General features: G+C 32.5%; 1 protein-coding gene across 1 annotated transcript in view; it reads left to right on the plus strand.

Annotated features, from left to right (window-relative positions):
* Positions 1-14,211, plus strand: part of LOC108915830 (meiosis regulator and mRNA stability factor 1) — an 83,493-nt gene that overhangs the window by 50,403 nt on the left and 18,879 nt on the right. The window contains exons 13-17 of the mRNA XM_018721971.2: positions 762-1,085; positions 8,847-9,002; positions 13,122-13,352; positions 13,404-13,604; positions 13,655-13,916. Of these exons, the coding sequence (XP_018577487.1) occupies positions 762-1,085; positions 8,847-9,002; positions 13,122-13,352; positions 13,404-13,604; positions 13,655-13,916 (1,174 nt within the window). The remainder of the gene's footprint in view (positions 1-761; positions 1,086-8,846; positions 9,003-13,121; positions 13,353-13,403; positions 13,605-13,654; positions 13,917-14,211) is intronic.

Consider the following 14,211-nt stretch of genomic DNA (forward strand, 5'->3'; position numbering starts at 1 on the left):
TAATTTTAACGGATCGAGTTTACGATATGAGGAAAATAAAGGCATTATAAGAACTATTTGGAATATTATAGCTAAAACAATTCAAATATTGTACTGTAATTAGGACAGTAATAAAATAAACCCTTTTACATACGTACACTACTGGAAAAAATGAAAATTTTTTGTCTTTTAGTCTCTATATTATTTTTATAAAGTCTTTGAATACGGTCCAACAGAAAAAAGGGATAAGGAATCGAGTATAGCTAGCTGACTGGTTGAATTAAATGTAGCGCGCTGCAATCAAAATTCTGTGAACGAAGCTTAAGCCCTTACTAGCTCCATCTCTCTCGCACACGTCTGAGCGATTGCCGTTTATATAGGCAAAATGACAGTTGGGCGAGTCCAGTAGTTTATATGGTCTATGGCTGTGACCTGTGTACCTGGTCACAGTCAGTTACAGAATTACCTTTCACTTCATTAGCCTTAGCTATTAATTATTGATCTGCCCTTATTGCTCTCGGGTGAGACTCTGTGGGGACAGACCCGTTATTAATACTCTAGGTCTGCCATGATGTTCATTTCGGTTCTTATTGTCTAAAGCCGCTATGGACAGAACCACTCCTCTGAGACGTTCCGCAGTGGCATCTGCAACTGGTCTCATACAATGCTTCTAAACGCGACTCAGCTGAGGAAGCATTTGCAGAGTTACCAATAAATATTGGCACATTGCCACACTAATGGACGATCCAGTAGAGAAGAGAAATGGGACATTATTTTTTTAGATTATGGGAGATGGTACACGTCGCGTCATAACACTTTCACACAGCGCACAAATGAGACGTTTCACCTCGGATCTACTCAGGGTTTTAAAAGTGCAGCCGTCCAAGCAAATTAGTATAACAGATTTTCCATCGGCATATGAGAAGGTTATGAACAAATCGTTTAATGCCGTTGAATATGGGTTGTGTACTTTTGAAGATCTCTTACAAGAAGTACCTGAGAATACAATAGTTGTTAGTAGAAACGATGAGGGAATAAATATTGCTGTTCCAAAGAGGGAACAAACTGCTGAAGAAATCATGAGGACAAAACAGTTTGCATCAGAGGTAATTATGATTTATTTATTAATTATTCCATGTATGAAGGCAGTAGTTCAAGCTTATACAGTATATAATATTAAGTGGGAGGCAGTTTTTTAGAGGCAATGGTACGTATTCCCCTGAATACAAAACTCTTTTCTTTCTTTTTTTTTTAATCAAATAAATAATTGAGTTATAATTAGTTTCGTAAACTTCATTTTAAAATGTGGTGGCATACACAAAAGAATTAATTCTTGTGTATGCCACCATTGGGTAAAGTGGGGCACCCACAATTAGTATATTAAGTTGTATTCCTGCACTATCACTGTTGCCAGTTGTTTTTAAATCAACCTATATTATATGAAGTTACAGTGGAAAATAATTTAATAAAACAGATTGCTTTTGTATAACTTAGCTACTTTTAAAGTCACCATAGTTTTTTTTGGATGTCACATTGAAACTATTGAAAAATAAATTAGTTTCTAATTGTACATAAAACTAATTTAAGTTTTAAATAATTACTCTTTGTTTAAAAAAAAACAGAAACATAAAAATAATAATCTACTTATATGAAATATTCTTTTAAAATCATTTAAATTTTGTACGTATTTAATTTGTCAGTCTCAGTGTCAATGACCTCTGACATTGACCTAGGTTAGCTGAACTATACTACTGTCAAGGAAAGTTAACACAGTATGTAAAGAAATACGGTATGTTTCCACTCTTTTTTCTTGTCCAACTATTTCTGCATCGAATCAGTACGAGACATATTAACTTAACCCAAAATAAATAAAATAGCAACAAAATTAAATCGTGAACAGTAAAAATTTTCATTTCTAAATTTTTGTGTTATATGAGAAAATATGTATACGTATCAAGAAAGATGAAATTGGACAACATTGCATGCCATAGATCTCAACTGAGTACATGCTCCTGCGTAGTCGTTTGCGGTTGTACTAGACTCAGGGTATCAAAATAATGAAAAAAATATTTTAGAAAAATCAGTTTTCACAATGGATTTCAGAAATCACACATCACAATCGCACACATTGTCGTAATCTTGTGACCTTGAAGGTAATTGTCAAGGTCAACTTAGTTTTATTAAATGGAAAGCATTATTTTCAACCCCGGATTCGGTAAGAGTGGAAAATTCTACATTCAGAAGATTTATCATGGTCACGTCACAGAATATCCTAACTACACAGAAGCGACATAAACGGCGGCTCCTTTGATGTTGGCGTGGTGAAAATATTCGACCTTGAACGGTGATGAACAACATGTTACACTGAGAGAAAGGTTATCAGAGATATACTGAAAAAACAGTTTATAAAATTTACTTTGAGATATTAAGCCTTTAAATTTTTATATGATTATGAATGAATAATATAATCATATTTCCAGTATAATTTTCAATAGCTTGTGGCATAAAACAATCAGTTGGACATAAATTATATTACATTGGTTGTTGATGTAAGGCATGATTTTATGCTTAATTAAAAAAAAGCTAATTTGATTTGCACATGACACGCGTCTGTTACTACTATAATTAAAAATTTCGTGTAGATGGAATATAGTTATAAATAAATCTAAATACCACAAAAAATATTTATTTTTTAATATTAAATATACAATATTGTTTATTATTCGTTAGTAACGGCCCATAGAGAAATACTAGATTCTTTGCTTCAAAATATTACGATTGGAGCCAACATTTCGTAATAAAATGTTGATAATAAAAGTTACAGGGTGTCCAAGTTGAAATTTAAAATTTGAATGTTCATAATAATTATGATTTTGAATATAAGAATGTAAAAATTTTAGGGTTAATATTTTTGATACAAGAGATCATAATCTGTTTGTTTATTTTAATGCATTTTCTAGAGGGCACCGCATTCGCCATGTGTGTGACGTAAATATGAGCGTAACTTTTTTTACGAGTAACGTTATAGCTTAATTATTAAAAAATCTTAAGAGTAAAGAGTCCAGTATTTCTCTATGGGCCATTACTTATGGACCACCCTATATTTGTAACATTTTATAAATGACAAATTATTGTTAGTTTCCTATTTTTATTTCTTTTATTACAAACTAATTCTCTATTTGTATATTTTAAAGTGTAAAATATTTTGAGTCTTATAAATAATTTTAATACATATAGTGCCGGGAATTTGTTACAGGGATGAATAAACTGAATAGTCTTTAAATTGTTTAGAAGTAAGTGAGAAATTCCTGGACCTACTGTGATTTTTTCAAAAAGCGACAGGAAACTTTTTTCTAATTTAAATATATAATTTACGAACTCTTCACTCGGCACTCTTAAACCTCCAAACAATCTTTTTTCAGTTTCGTAAGCTTTAAAATATGTCAACAATTGTGTTATATCTAATTCGTTGCACTCAATCGAATATTTTATGCATGTTTCGCAACTATGTACACCAAGAGCTTTTTTAATTAAATAACCACATACGTAATTAAATGCATTTTGTGCAGTAATGTTTTGAGATCGATAATCATAATCTGGCAATGATATGGCTTTAATTTCTTCGCTGTCGCTGTCGCTTTCACTGTCTTCAATGTTGGATTCTTTGAAATTAATTAATCCGAGTAACAATTCATCCAGATCATCCCCACAGTTCATATGATCTGAATTAAGGTAATTCTGGCAAAACAGTTTTCTAAATGATCTTTCAAATTGGATGGGTGTGGGATTAACACTGTTTCCTCCTTGCTGTCTCACACTACCGAAAAAATTTTCTAAACAATCGGTATTCACCCTCCTGGTTTGTAAGTATTTGAAGCCCATCAGTTTTAATTTTTCCCACAGACTTTTTATACCATTAATTGTTATTACCCAACATTTTTTTACTCTAGATTTTGAAGTAATATTATCTCCATTTTTATTAGATATTTTCAATTGATTGAAAAATGTTACCATCTCATTGAGAAAATTTAATTGAAAATCAGCTGCCTCAAAAACATTTTTAAATTTGTTCGGATGGTTATGTTCCGAAGAGTTTAGCAAATCAAACAGTTTGTTAAATTTTTCTATAAACTCAATAGTTCCTATAGCATCTGTAGGGAGTGCCCCTAAAGTCATGTAAGTGTTCATTCCGCTGGCTACAGTATTACTCATAACTTGGGTAGCCAATCCCACTTTCATTTTCTCAAAATTAGAAGGATAAATATGTGCATTGGTCAGTTTTGGTGCACATCTGTAAAACTGTTGTTTATCTTTTTTATAAAATTCCTCAATATATGTCCAGGAGGTTTGCTTGCCATCAAATTGAAATGTATTTTTAATCAAACTATTCCTTGTCGCTTTGATTAAGTGACATGTATCAAAGAAGTATATTATGTTTTTTCCATTGATGTGAAATTCCGGATTATCCGGAGTTACTCCTAAAGAATTTGCTAATTCTATAAAGTTGGAACCCATGTCACTAACAAGGCCTTCTACATGGATACCCACATTTTCCAGCATTGAAATGCATTCAATAATTAAAGGTTTTAATTTATTGGCTTGCAGCTGGGCACCTGCGAAAAAATAAGCAATTGGCTGTTTCCAGTTTGAATACAGTCCTCTTGCCATAATGACTAATGCATTTTGTGCTGCAGCGAATTCTTTAGATGCACCGCCAGTGTCAATGAGTCCGACTAATTCATCACGACTTGTGTGGTAAAATAGGTTCCATTTCAATGCCATTTCATCAAAACATAAGGTACAATGTTTGTCCTGGTTCATCATTGTTTTGGCCTTAATTTGAAGTGCTTTAAAAACAGGCGCATTATTTACACCAGGTTTACAGACAAGTTTCTCTGTTAATCTTTGTAAGCTTCTCTTTGTTGGGAGGCACAATAATTTGCTAAGAAATCGATAAGCTCTGGGGCCTAGAAAATAAAGCGTCAAAGCAAATTGTTTATAATTTGAAGAGTATCTTCGCGCTACACGTTTTCTTTGTTTTAATAAAGCCTCTGATTTTACAATTTCGGCAAGTGGTTTAGACGAAAATTTGTCACAAAGATCGTAAAATTCCTGTAAGGTTGGTTCTGTCTGTTTTTCTTGTTTTACCACTCTTCTCCGTCTCTGTTGCCTTAAAGCTTTAATTTCCATCCTTAATTTTGTTTTTCGTGGAGTTCCAGCAGTTAACCAGGCTGGTGTTTGTGTTAATGATGATGATGAAAGTAAAGGGGAAGTGGGTGGTGTTTTCTGAAGAAATTCTGGAACTTCAGAATGTTGCATACCACTTGGCCCTAGAAATTCAAATTATTATAAATAAACAATAAATATGCTGGATAAAAAAAAACTTATATACCTGGTATAGACCATTGGGTTGAAGATGAAGATGAAAATAATCGTGAAGTAGGAGTTATTTCCTGAAGAAGTTGAGAAGAGTGCTGCATACCACTTGAACCTAGAAAATTGAATTATTATAAACAAAAAATATTCTGGGGTGTAGACCATTGGGTTAAAGGTGAAGATGAAAATAATTGTGAAGTAGGAGTTATTTCCTGAAGAAGTTGAGAAGAGGCCTGCATATCACTTGAACCTAGAAAATTGAATTATTATAAACAGAAAATATACTGGAAAAAAACATATACCTGGTGTAAACCATTGGGTTGAAGGTGAAGATGAAAATAATGGCGAAGTAGGAGGTATTTCCTGAGGAAGTTCAAATGTTTTGGAGCACTGAGTATGACTTGAACCTAAATAGTTAAACAAATTATTACAATAAACTTATTCTAAAAACGAAGAAATAACAAATACATCTTATTAGAAAAAATAATTGACATACCTGGTGATGGGGATTTTTTTGCAGGAGTGACTTCAGTAATTTCAACAGTGGGTGGTGGAACAACCGTCTCTGAAAATAACTGAAATAAATAATATATATGATAATAACTACCAGTATGAATAAATATTTATTATGCATTTGTGCTTTTTCTACACATTAAGATAAAGATGCCAAATGATCACAAATTTGGAAATGACAAATACATAAATTGCAGATAAAATATTGTTAGGTATAAATTTTGATGTAATCACTGTTTAGTATTAAAGTAAAGATAAAAAAGTCATAGTTTTCCATCGTAGTAACTATTAAAATCAATATGTAGTTTTGTTGAAGTGAGAAAAAAATTTATTACAGTAAAGTTTCTCTAACTCGAAATTATCTGTAATTGGAAACTATTTTTGTTCATTTGATATAGATACACCTTATTTTATATGTAATTTTGCCTCATTAACCAAATTATATCTAACTCAAACAAATTTTGCTAGATTTAGAGGGTTTGAGTTACAGAATTACGACTATATCTATATATAATAAACTAATATAATATTTTAACTTAATTCATGTACAATTAATACATTTAACTTACCTGAAAGGACAATAACTTTTTTAGATGGTTCCTCAAGCCCTTCATCAGTAACACACTTTGATGTTCCAGGAAATAACGTAGGTATTGCTTCAAGAAATAAAGTTTTCCGAAGTCCACCTTTGGACAAATATTTTTCTTCAAAATGTAGCTCGCAAAGTCGATAGTTATGTGTATCTGGATTTTTCTCGAGAAGATCCTCTCTATTGCAGGCTTTCAACCATGCTGAAGCTCTAAAACAAAATTGTTTAGTTTATTTCATTCAATACTATTTAGGTATATAATGTACAAAAATGTAGATTTTTATTAATTATCAAAACATACTTAATAATTCTAGTATACATTCAATATATTTCAAATTTTGTAATACACATCTAATTATTACACATACCTGCTCGAGTCTTTGGGAATGGTAAAGAAGCTTAGTCCTCTACCTGTTTTGGATGGGCACCCTCGACAAATACAATAATAACCCCCTCGATGATACATCACAAATATTATGTCTGTTTAAATAGTCACTAATACTAATCACTCACACTAAGTCTAGAATAAATAAATACCAACAATAAATACACAATAAACGCAAGATATAAATACAACACACCACAAGTAAACAACACGCTCAAAAGTGAGGTTGAGACCGAATTATCGATCGAAACTAGGCTTGGTTATTTGACGGAAAAACAACATGTTTCCATGGCGATTTTAGCACATGCGCACTGAAAATCGGCTTCCGCGGGAAACCACTTTGTCGCTTCTGTGTAGTTAGGATATTCTGTGGTCACGTGAAGGTCAATTGTTTTACTGAATCTTTCCACCCAAATGACCCCACAAAGTTAAGGTTTAGTGAAAAATCTGTCAGATAAACGTTGAAAGTTTTTGAAGTGACATGTTTCGATAACCTTGAATTTAACGCTGGAAAGAATTTTTAACTTCGATTTTTTAGTAGGAACCCTCATTCTTAATTCTGGATTCGGAAGGAGCGGAAAACTGTAGGTGCAAATAAATCGGGCAAAATACTTAGGTACCTAGGTAGATACATGATACGTGACCTTGCAGGGTGAAATGGACCCCACACATGATACATCATCTGTACGTAGAATTTTCCGCTCTTTCCGAATCCGGATTTGAAAATAAGGGTTTCCATTAAAAAAAAATGAGTGTACCTTGAAATGACCTTGGACTTTCAAGGTCACTACACAAGGTCACGACAATATGTGCCCCTTGGAGGCCAGTAACTTTCATCTGAACCATTTTTCACATAACCATGTACTTTGGATTTTAGAAAGGGTGGACGGGTGGTCTGGGACACACTGTATATTAATATGGCAAAGTATAACAGTTCTATTATTATTTGAGTTCTAAAAAGCATTAAAAAAAATTGGGAGTGATCAACGGGACATATGAATGTGTTACGACCGTAGGCACTGAATTCTGGGGCTCTGGTTGCTGTAGCATCCATGATTTGCAAATTTTTGCTGTGAATACAGAATCTATACACTTCAGATACTCCAAAATATGTTTTATATAGTGGAATAAAAGTTATGATCGATTCGACGCGAAATGTAAATTGGTACTCGTAAAGCACATCGATATAGTCCTTGGATAAGTTCGGCAAATTTGGGGTAATGTTATATACCACCACGGTTAAGAAATAAGTAATAAGCACTTTAGCCAACTGAGCGATATTTTTTATTTCTGTCTAACACATAGTTTTCAGCTTTCTATCTTTTTTGCCCGGCAGTCCCGCTGTTTATTTAAATTTTAAAATGAATACATACTCAACAAATTATTATTGATATTCCATAATCATAATTTTTTATTTTTATTTGGTTTGAAATAAAAAAACAAAACATAAGACGCCTCAATATTATATCGATTCGAATGGGTGGAGAAAATTTTCAAGAGTACCGATATATCGACAATATTTTAATCTCGATTGTTAATCATCGAATCGACATTTCGAGAGTCCCTGCTCAGTGATCATCTAGCAAATATACACGCTTAAATATTCTTGCCAATATGACAAACTGGTGAGATGATTTAGTTTTTGACCTATAAGTGTGTTTTTAAAAAAATTGACTGTTGTTTTGCTGCTGTACTTTAATATTGTTACACTATTTTACATTTTTCTTAGTCAGATGATATTGTTTCAAAAATGTATGTAATATGAGTTGACATGGGAGAAAAAAAATCTGTAGTAATGGTAAAGCTTTCTTTAATAATATCAGATAGAACATCTATTGATGACCACATTTTAACCGTCTTAAATGAAAAAAAATACATACTCTTCTGTTATCCGGATAATCGAGTATATACTCTACTAGTATCCTACAAAATCTTATTATTTTTTAGTTTTATTATTCAGTAGGTTAATGTGTATAAATATGTAATTAGGTTTTATTAATTCAGGTTATCGATTTATTAAGGCACTCTCCATATTATACCATGTTATTTAACAAGTTTGTTCCTGCATATCATCATCATTTTGGACATCAGTGTAAAGTTTCTGATTATGGGTTTACAAAACTGATAGAACTGTTTGAAGCTATTCCTGATGTCGTTAAGGTAAGCAAATAATAAATAACTAGTCTTAGTTGCTGGTAGATAATTTGAATAAAAATATTTTTAGAACATTCTTTTTCTCGTATCGACTATACAGTATGTCTGATATCAACTGTAAGTTAATAACTAAATTTATGATGTACAATGCCTTCATAAATGTCTGAGTCCCCGTGGCCGTGACTGTTAGGCAATCAAACTCAGTGATTAACACACAGTGGAGTACATATTACAATTCTTTACAAACATTGAACTTTAATTTACAAAATGGGTTTCTTTTTTCAATAGAAAATAGTTATTTTTTACATTTTTACTTAAAAAATAATCATACCCCTTAAGATATTTTGAATTTTTATCCCGTTCTATATTAAAAAAGTGTTTTGATTGAAAGTGGTTGCCATTTTAAAAATATAGGCTCTTTTGTAATCCACTTTCAGTCAGCGATAATGAAAATATTGTTAATAAAACAGAAACATTTTTTAGTGATTTATTATTTTATTTTTTTTTTCAATATTTATATATAAATTATAGATATATTAATTTACCTTACAATGCTAACATAAACACAAATATTTTTACTCAGATAACAAAAATTTATTATATCACTCTTTATAATAGATATTCAAATAGATATAATAGATATTCAATATAATAGATATTCAAAATTCTTCATTTTCCAAACATAAATTTACTCTATGTTTCATGCACTCAAAAACGCGTTAAAAATGAATCGGAGTTATATGTTTAATTGCTGCATCCAGCTCTTCAAATGTATGAAGAGGATGTAACCTATCTATCACCATAAAATTCCTGAAGACATTGTTATTCTACTGCAATAAGTGCTTTAGCTCCATCTTGTTGAAGATACCCATGCTGCAGTTTATCGCCATTCATTAATTCCCAGGCTTGTTGTAAAATGTTACGGTATCGTTCTCCATTTATTACTTCTCGGAAAAAATTCCATCTTGAAACTGCTACTGATCCCTATCTTCTGAGGATGTAACGTTTTTTCAAAACAAGTATGCGGATTTTATGGAGCCCAAGTTCTATAATTCTGACTTTACATAACCAGATAAATGTACCTATGCGTCATCGGATTAAAAGGTCTAAGAAATTATCATTGTTTAAATGTTCATTAAACCATCCACAATATCGTATTCCTTGGTTGTGATCAAGAGGACGTAACTCTTGCATAATAGAAACCTACATATGCATATGCATATGCAGCTGCTTCTTTAATGCCTTATGACAAGTCTCAACTGATACACCTACGGACATACGTTAATTGAAATATTCTCTTGACATATTATCAATATAACAATTATTTCTTGTAAATATACAAATTAACCAGCGTAAAGCTGTTGATAAAAAAATACATTCTAAAAATATTGTAATCAAAATTTTTCAAAATTATTTTATTAATTTTCTTTTAACTTCAGCTTTATGTTTAAAAATTTACATAATTCAAACTATATGAAGTTTATCATGGTATCTGTTCGAGTAGATAACTGCAAAACAGGCTTCTTAGGACTTTACACCATTTGTTGTGGAATATCTTGAACATTTTCTGTTAAAACAGTAGGTCTGCCTGTCGACTTGCCTTTGCAAATGCAATGTTTTTCCTTTTAATTTGTGTTTTTTTAAACGCATCATATACGAGGGTGAATCAAATATAAACCGGAATTATTTTAGTACCGATAGTGTGATCAAAGAGTTCACTGGCGGGCATGCCTAGAGGACTTTGAACCGCTATAGAACGCCACATTACCACGTGTTGAGTAACTATCGCGATGTCTTAACGAAAAGTACCGTTATCCGTTGTGCAACGTATTATAGTTAAATTTCTTACGGAAGAAGGCGTAAAACCATCAGAAAACTTGAGAAGACCTCAGGCACAATTCAGGGATAATACACTTAAAAAGGACACAAATGTATTCCTAGCACAAACAATTTTTAGAAGAGCGAGAAGCAATCGAAAATGAAGGTCACCAATGTCGACCAAAAACCAGCGTGACAGAGGAGAACATACGTACTGTTCGCTGACTTCTAAAGCATGACTGATAATTAACAGTAGCTGAAATTGCTTTTGAGGTGGGAATCAACTTTGGCAGTGCTCAAACGATCATTACTGATGACCTCGGGTTTTGGAAAGTGTCCGCAAGGTGGGTACCTCCTCTTTTCACCGAAAATCAAAAATGGAATCGTATGGAAGTGTGCCAACGGCATTTGAGCCGCAATGAGGCTGAAGAGGAAGGTTTTTTGCACCGGATAGTGACTTGTGATGAAACTTGGGTGCACAATTACACCCCCGAATCGAAGCAAGTAAGTATGTAATGGCAAACGAAGAACAAATCTACACCTGTTAAAACTAAAACTCAACTCTCGGCAGGAAAGGTCTCCACGAATGTCGAACTGTAAATACCGTGTACTACTGCCAACTTTTACATGATGCAAAAACGGCATATTGTCAGAAAAGAGGCGGCTTTCCCATAAGAAATTAAAACATTGTCGTGGGCTACACTGGAATACGCTCCCTACACTCCGGACTTATCACCCTGCAACTACCACCTGTTTGCACCGATGAAAGAAGCTCTTGGAGGACAATGTTTTGATGATGATGTTGCAGTTGAAGATTTTGTGCACAATTGGCTTATAGCGCAACCATCTTCGTTTTATGGAAATGGGATAACAAAATCAGGATCAAACCTTTGTATTTTTATCATGTCCCAATAAAACAAAAGTTTTCAGGCATAGTAAACGAATTGCACATTATTTATTTTTTGTACATACATTGGGGCTGACTGACCAGCTCTGTCCCCACATTCAGCTGGCTGACTAACATAACTTTTATTTATATGCAATATAGAATTTGTATGATTTTCAGCCTTAGTAAATTCATTTCATTACTTGGTAGGTACGACAACTTTGATTGTGTACCTGTGGCCCCTGTTCTAAGTTTCGCATGACTGACCACAGTATGTTTGTGTACACAACTACTGTAATCAACTATAAAAAATTAGCTCTCCTATAATGGATGTACTTTTTTATGAATTGAAATAAATTATCTTATACCAGCTCCAGATTATGTGATCATTCGTAAAACATTCGTCAAACGCAAATGTGTCAAAATTTGCAGATTATTTGGCTAAAATCTATCATACATGAATTATAAGCAGTAAGCACATGACAAATATCTCCTCAAATATTCCTTAAATTCTATACAAGATGTACATACTTACCAATTGTTAGCACGTCAACCGCTTGTACACACTTCAAGCAGCAAGTGCTGCATACACGGTCGGAAAGTCCCCATGGTTCATCTGCCGTTACATGAGAGCGATAAAGAAAAGTCATAAAAATCCGTGCTATAGAGAAAGATGGCTACAATGAAGGCGTCTAATAGTCTCCGCCATAAATATGAAAATCACATTTAAAAATCAATTGATCTTTCATAAAATATGCATATTTACAAATCAACTGATGGGCTTTGTCCATATATAGTATGTCTCAAAATTGACCCCCATTTAGGGGGCTAAAATAAATTGAACATGAAGGATGAAAATTTTGTTCTTTCAAATAGCTCTATATGAAGTCCACTAGATTCTGATCTGGTGATACATTGCACAAATGTTTGCTCTGGCATAGGATATGCACACTTTGCGATATGTGGGCAATATTTTATTTTCTAATATTAGTTTAGTCTTTAGAATCAAATCCTAAAAACACTCTTGTCAACTTTAAGACACCTTTTATAAAACTGCACCTAACTGATAAAAAAATGTAATTTTTTTTACACAACTGAAACTTCATTTGGAAATTTGGAATTCCTAATATCTTTTAGTAGCATTTTCCAATATTTTATTGCTTGTAGTCATCTTTAATTTTTTCCTAGGCAAAACATTAGTCCTTGGCAATTCTTATTATTTTAAAATATGAATTATTTCTTACATATATGTAGTGGTGATAACAAAAATTTCTATTCACCAAATTATGAAAGCTATTTTCATTATAAGTACATATTACATTGTCAGTATAAAGCAACTTCATAGTATGTATACAGTAAATAAGAAGAGCAAATGAATAAATGTTTAGAATTGCCACTAGCTTATGGCATACTAATTTTAGATTGATGAATTATCAGATGGGGAGAGAACAGTAAGTCTAACCCTTGAACAGTCCCTAAAAATACTTGGATCTCAAATAGTACAAATTATCAAAGCTTCAGGACAATCAGCGGTACCTCTGGATGATGTGCCTCGAATATATCTTCGAGAATATGGATATCCACTTAAGCCACAACTTTATGAATGCGATACTATAACGGAAGTAACCCAGAAACTATTTGAATATGTTCAGGTAAGTGTTGTAAAACGCATGTAAAACTTTATTTTTAAATAATTATTCCAGTTAATCAATGGTAATGCTGGTTCATTACTCGTTGCAATAGACATGGACATGATACCTAACACTTTGAGAGTGAGGAGTTGGGCTCTCTTATTGAATCCACCTCACAGTAAAAATGTGGTGACGTTCCGTTATGAATACCAGTGTCGTTATAATAGCAATTTTTCAATTGAAGGTTTGCACCAGATTGGGAATGTTATTTCGGTAAGCTTTAAATTCACTGCTATTCAATCAGTGCATAATATTTTTTTCAGATATCAAATGATACAAATATCATATCCCTAACTGTGTTGTATATTTTGGCTGCTCAAATATATCACATTATTTACAACAATGGCGGAAGTGTATTATATAATAATTTGGAGAAACTATATTTTGAAACATTTGGAAAACCACTGAAGCTATCTAATTATCACATATATTCAGTTGACGAATTTTATAACAACTTCAATTTACTATTTTTTATAAGAGGCAGCAAAAAGAAGAGTGTTGTAGTTCTCCATCGAAATTTAGCAGGTACAATATTGTAATAGTATTTGTTCATATAGACCATAACATTTGCTCATAATTTATCACTTTATACATGAGATATATATCAAAATGATAGACAGTGTATTCATGTTTATGGAAGAAATTTTTATTTTTGGTGTTTCATAAAAAAAGTCAAAATAATTCTAAGGAATATCCCAGTCCTAGGTAGTAATTGATGGACATACTATACATACAGTCTATACGATATTTGTCGAGATATGTATAATTCCAAGAAGACCCCTGCGGCACTTTCTTGGAATTAACTGCATTTGTCACCCGA

Source organism: Anoplophora glabripennis, unplaced genomic scaffold (assembly GCF_000390285.2).
Source record: "Anoplophora glabripennis isolate ALB-LARVAE unplaced genomic scaffold, Agla_2.0 scaffold1154, whole genome shotgun sequence".
Taxonomy (NCBI): Eukaryota; Metazoa; Arthropoda; class Insecta; order Coleoptera; family Cerambycidae; genus Anoplophora; species Anoplophora glabripennis.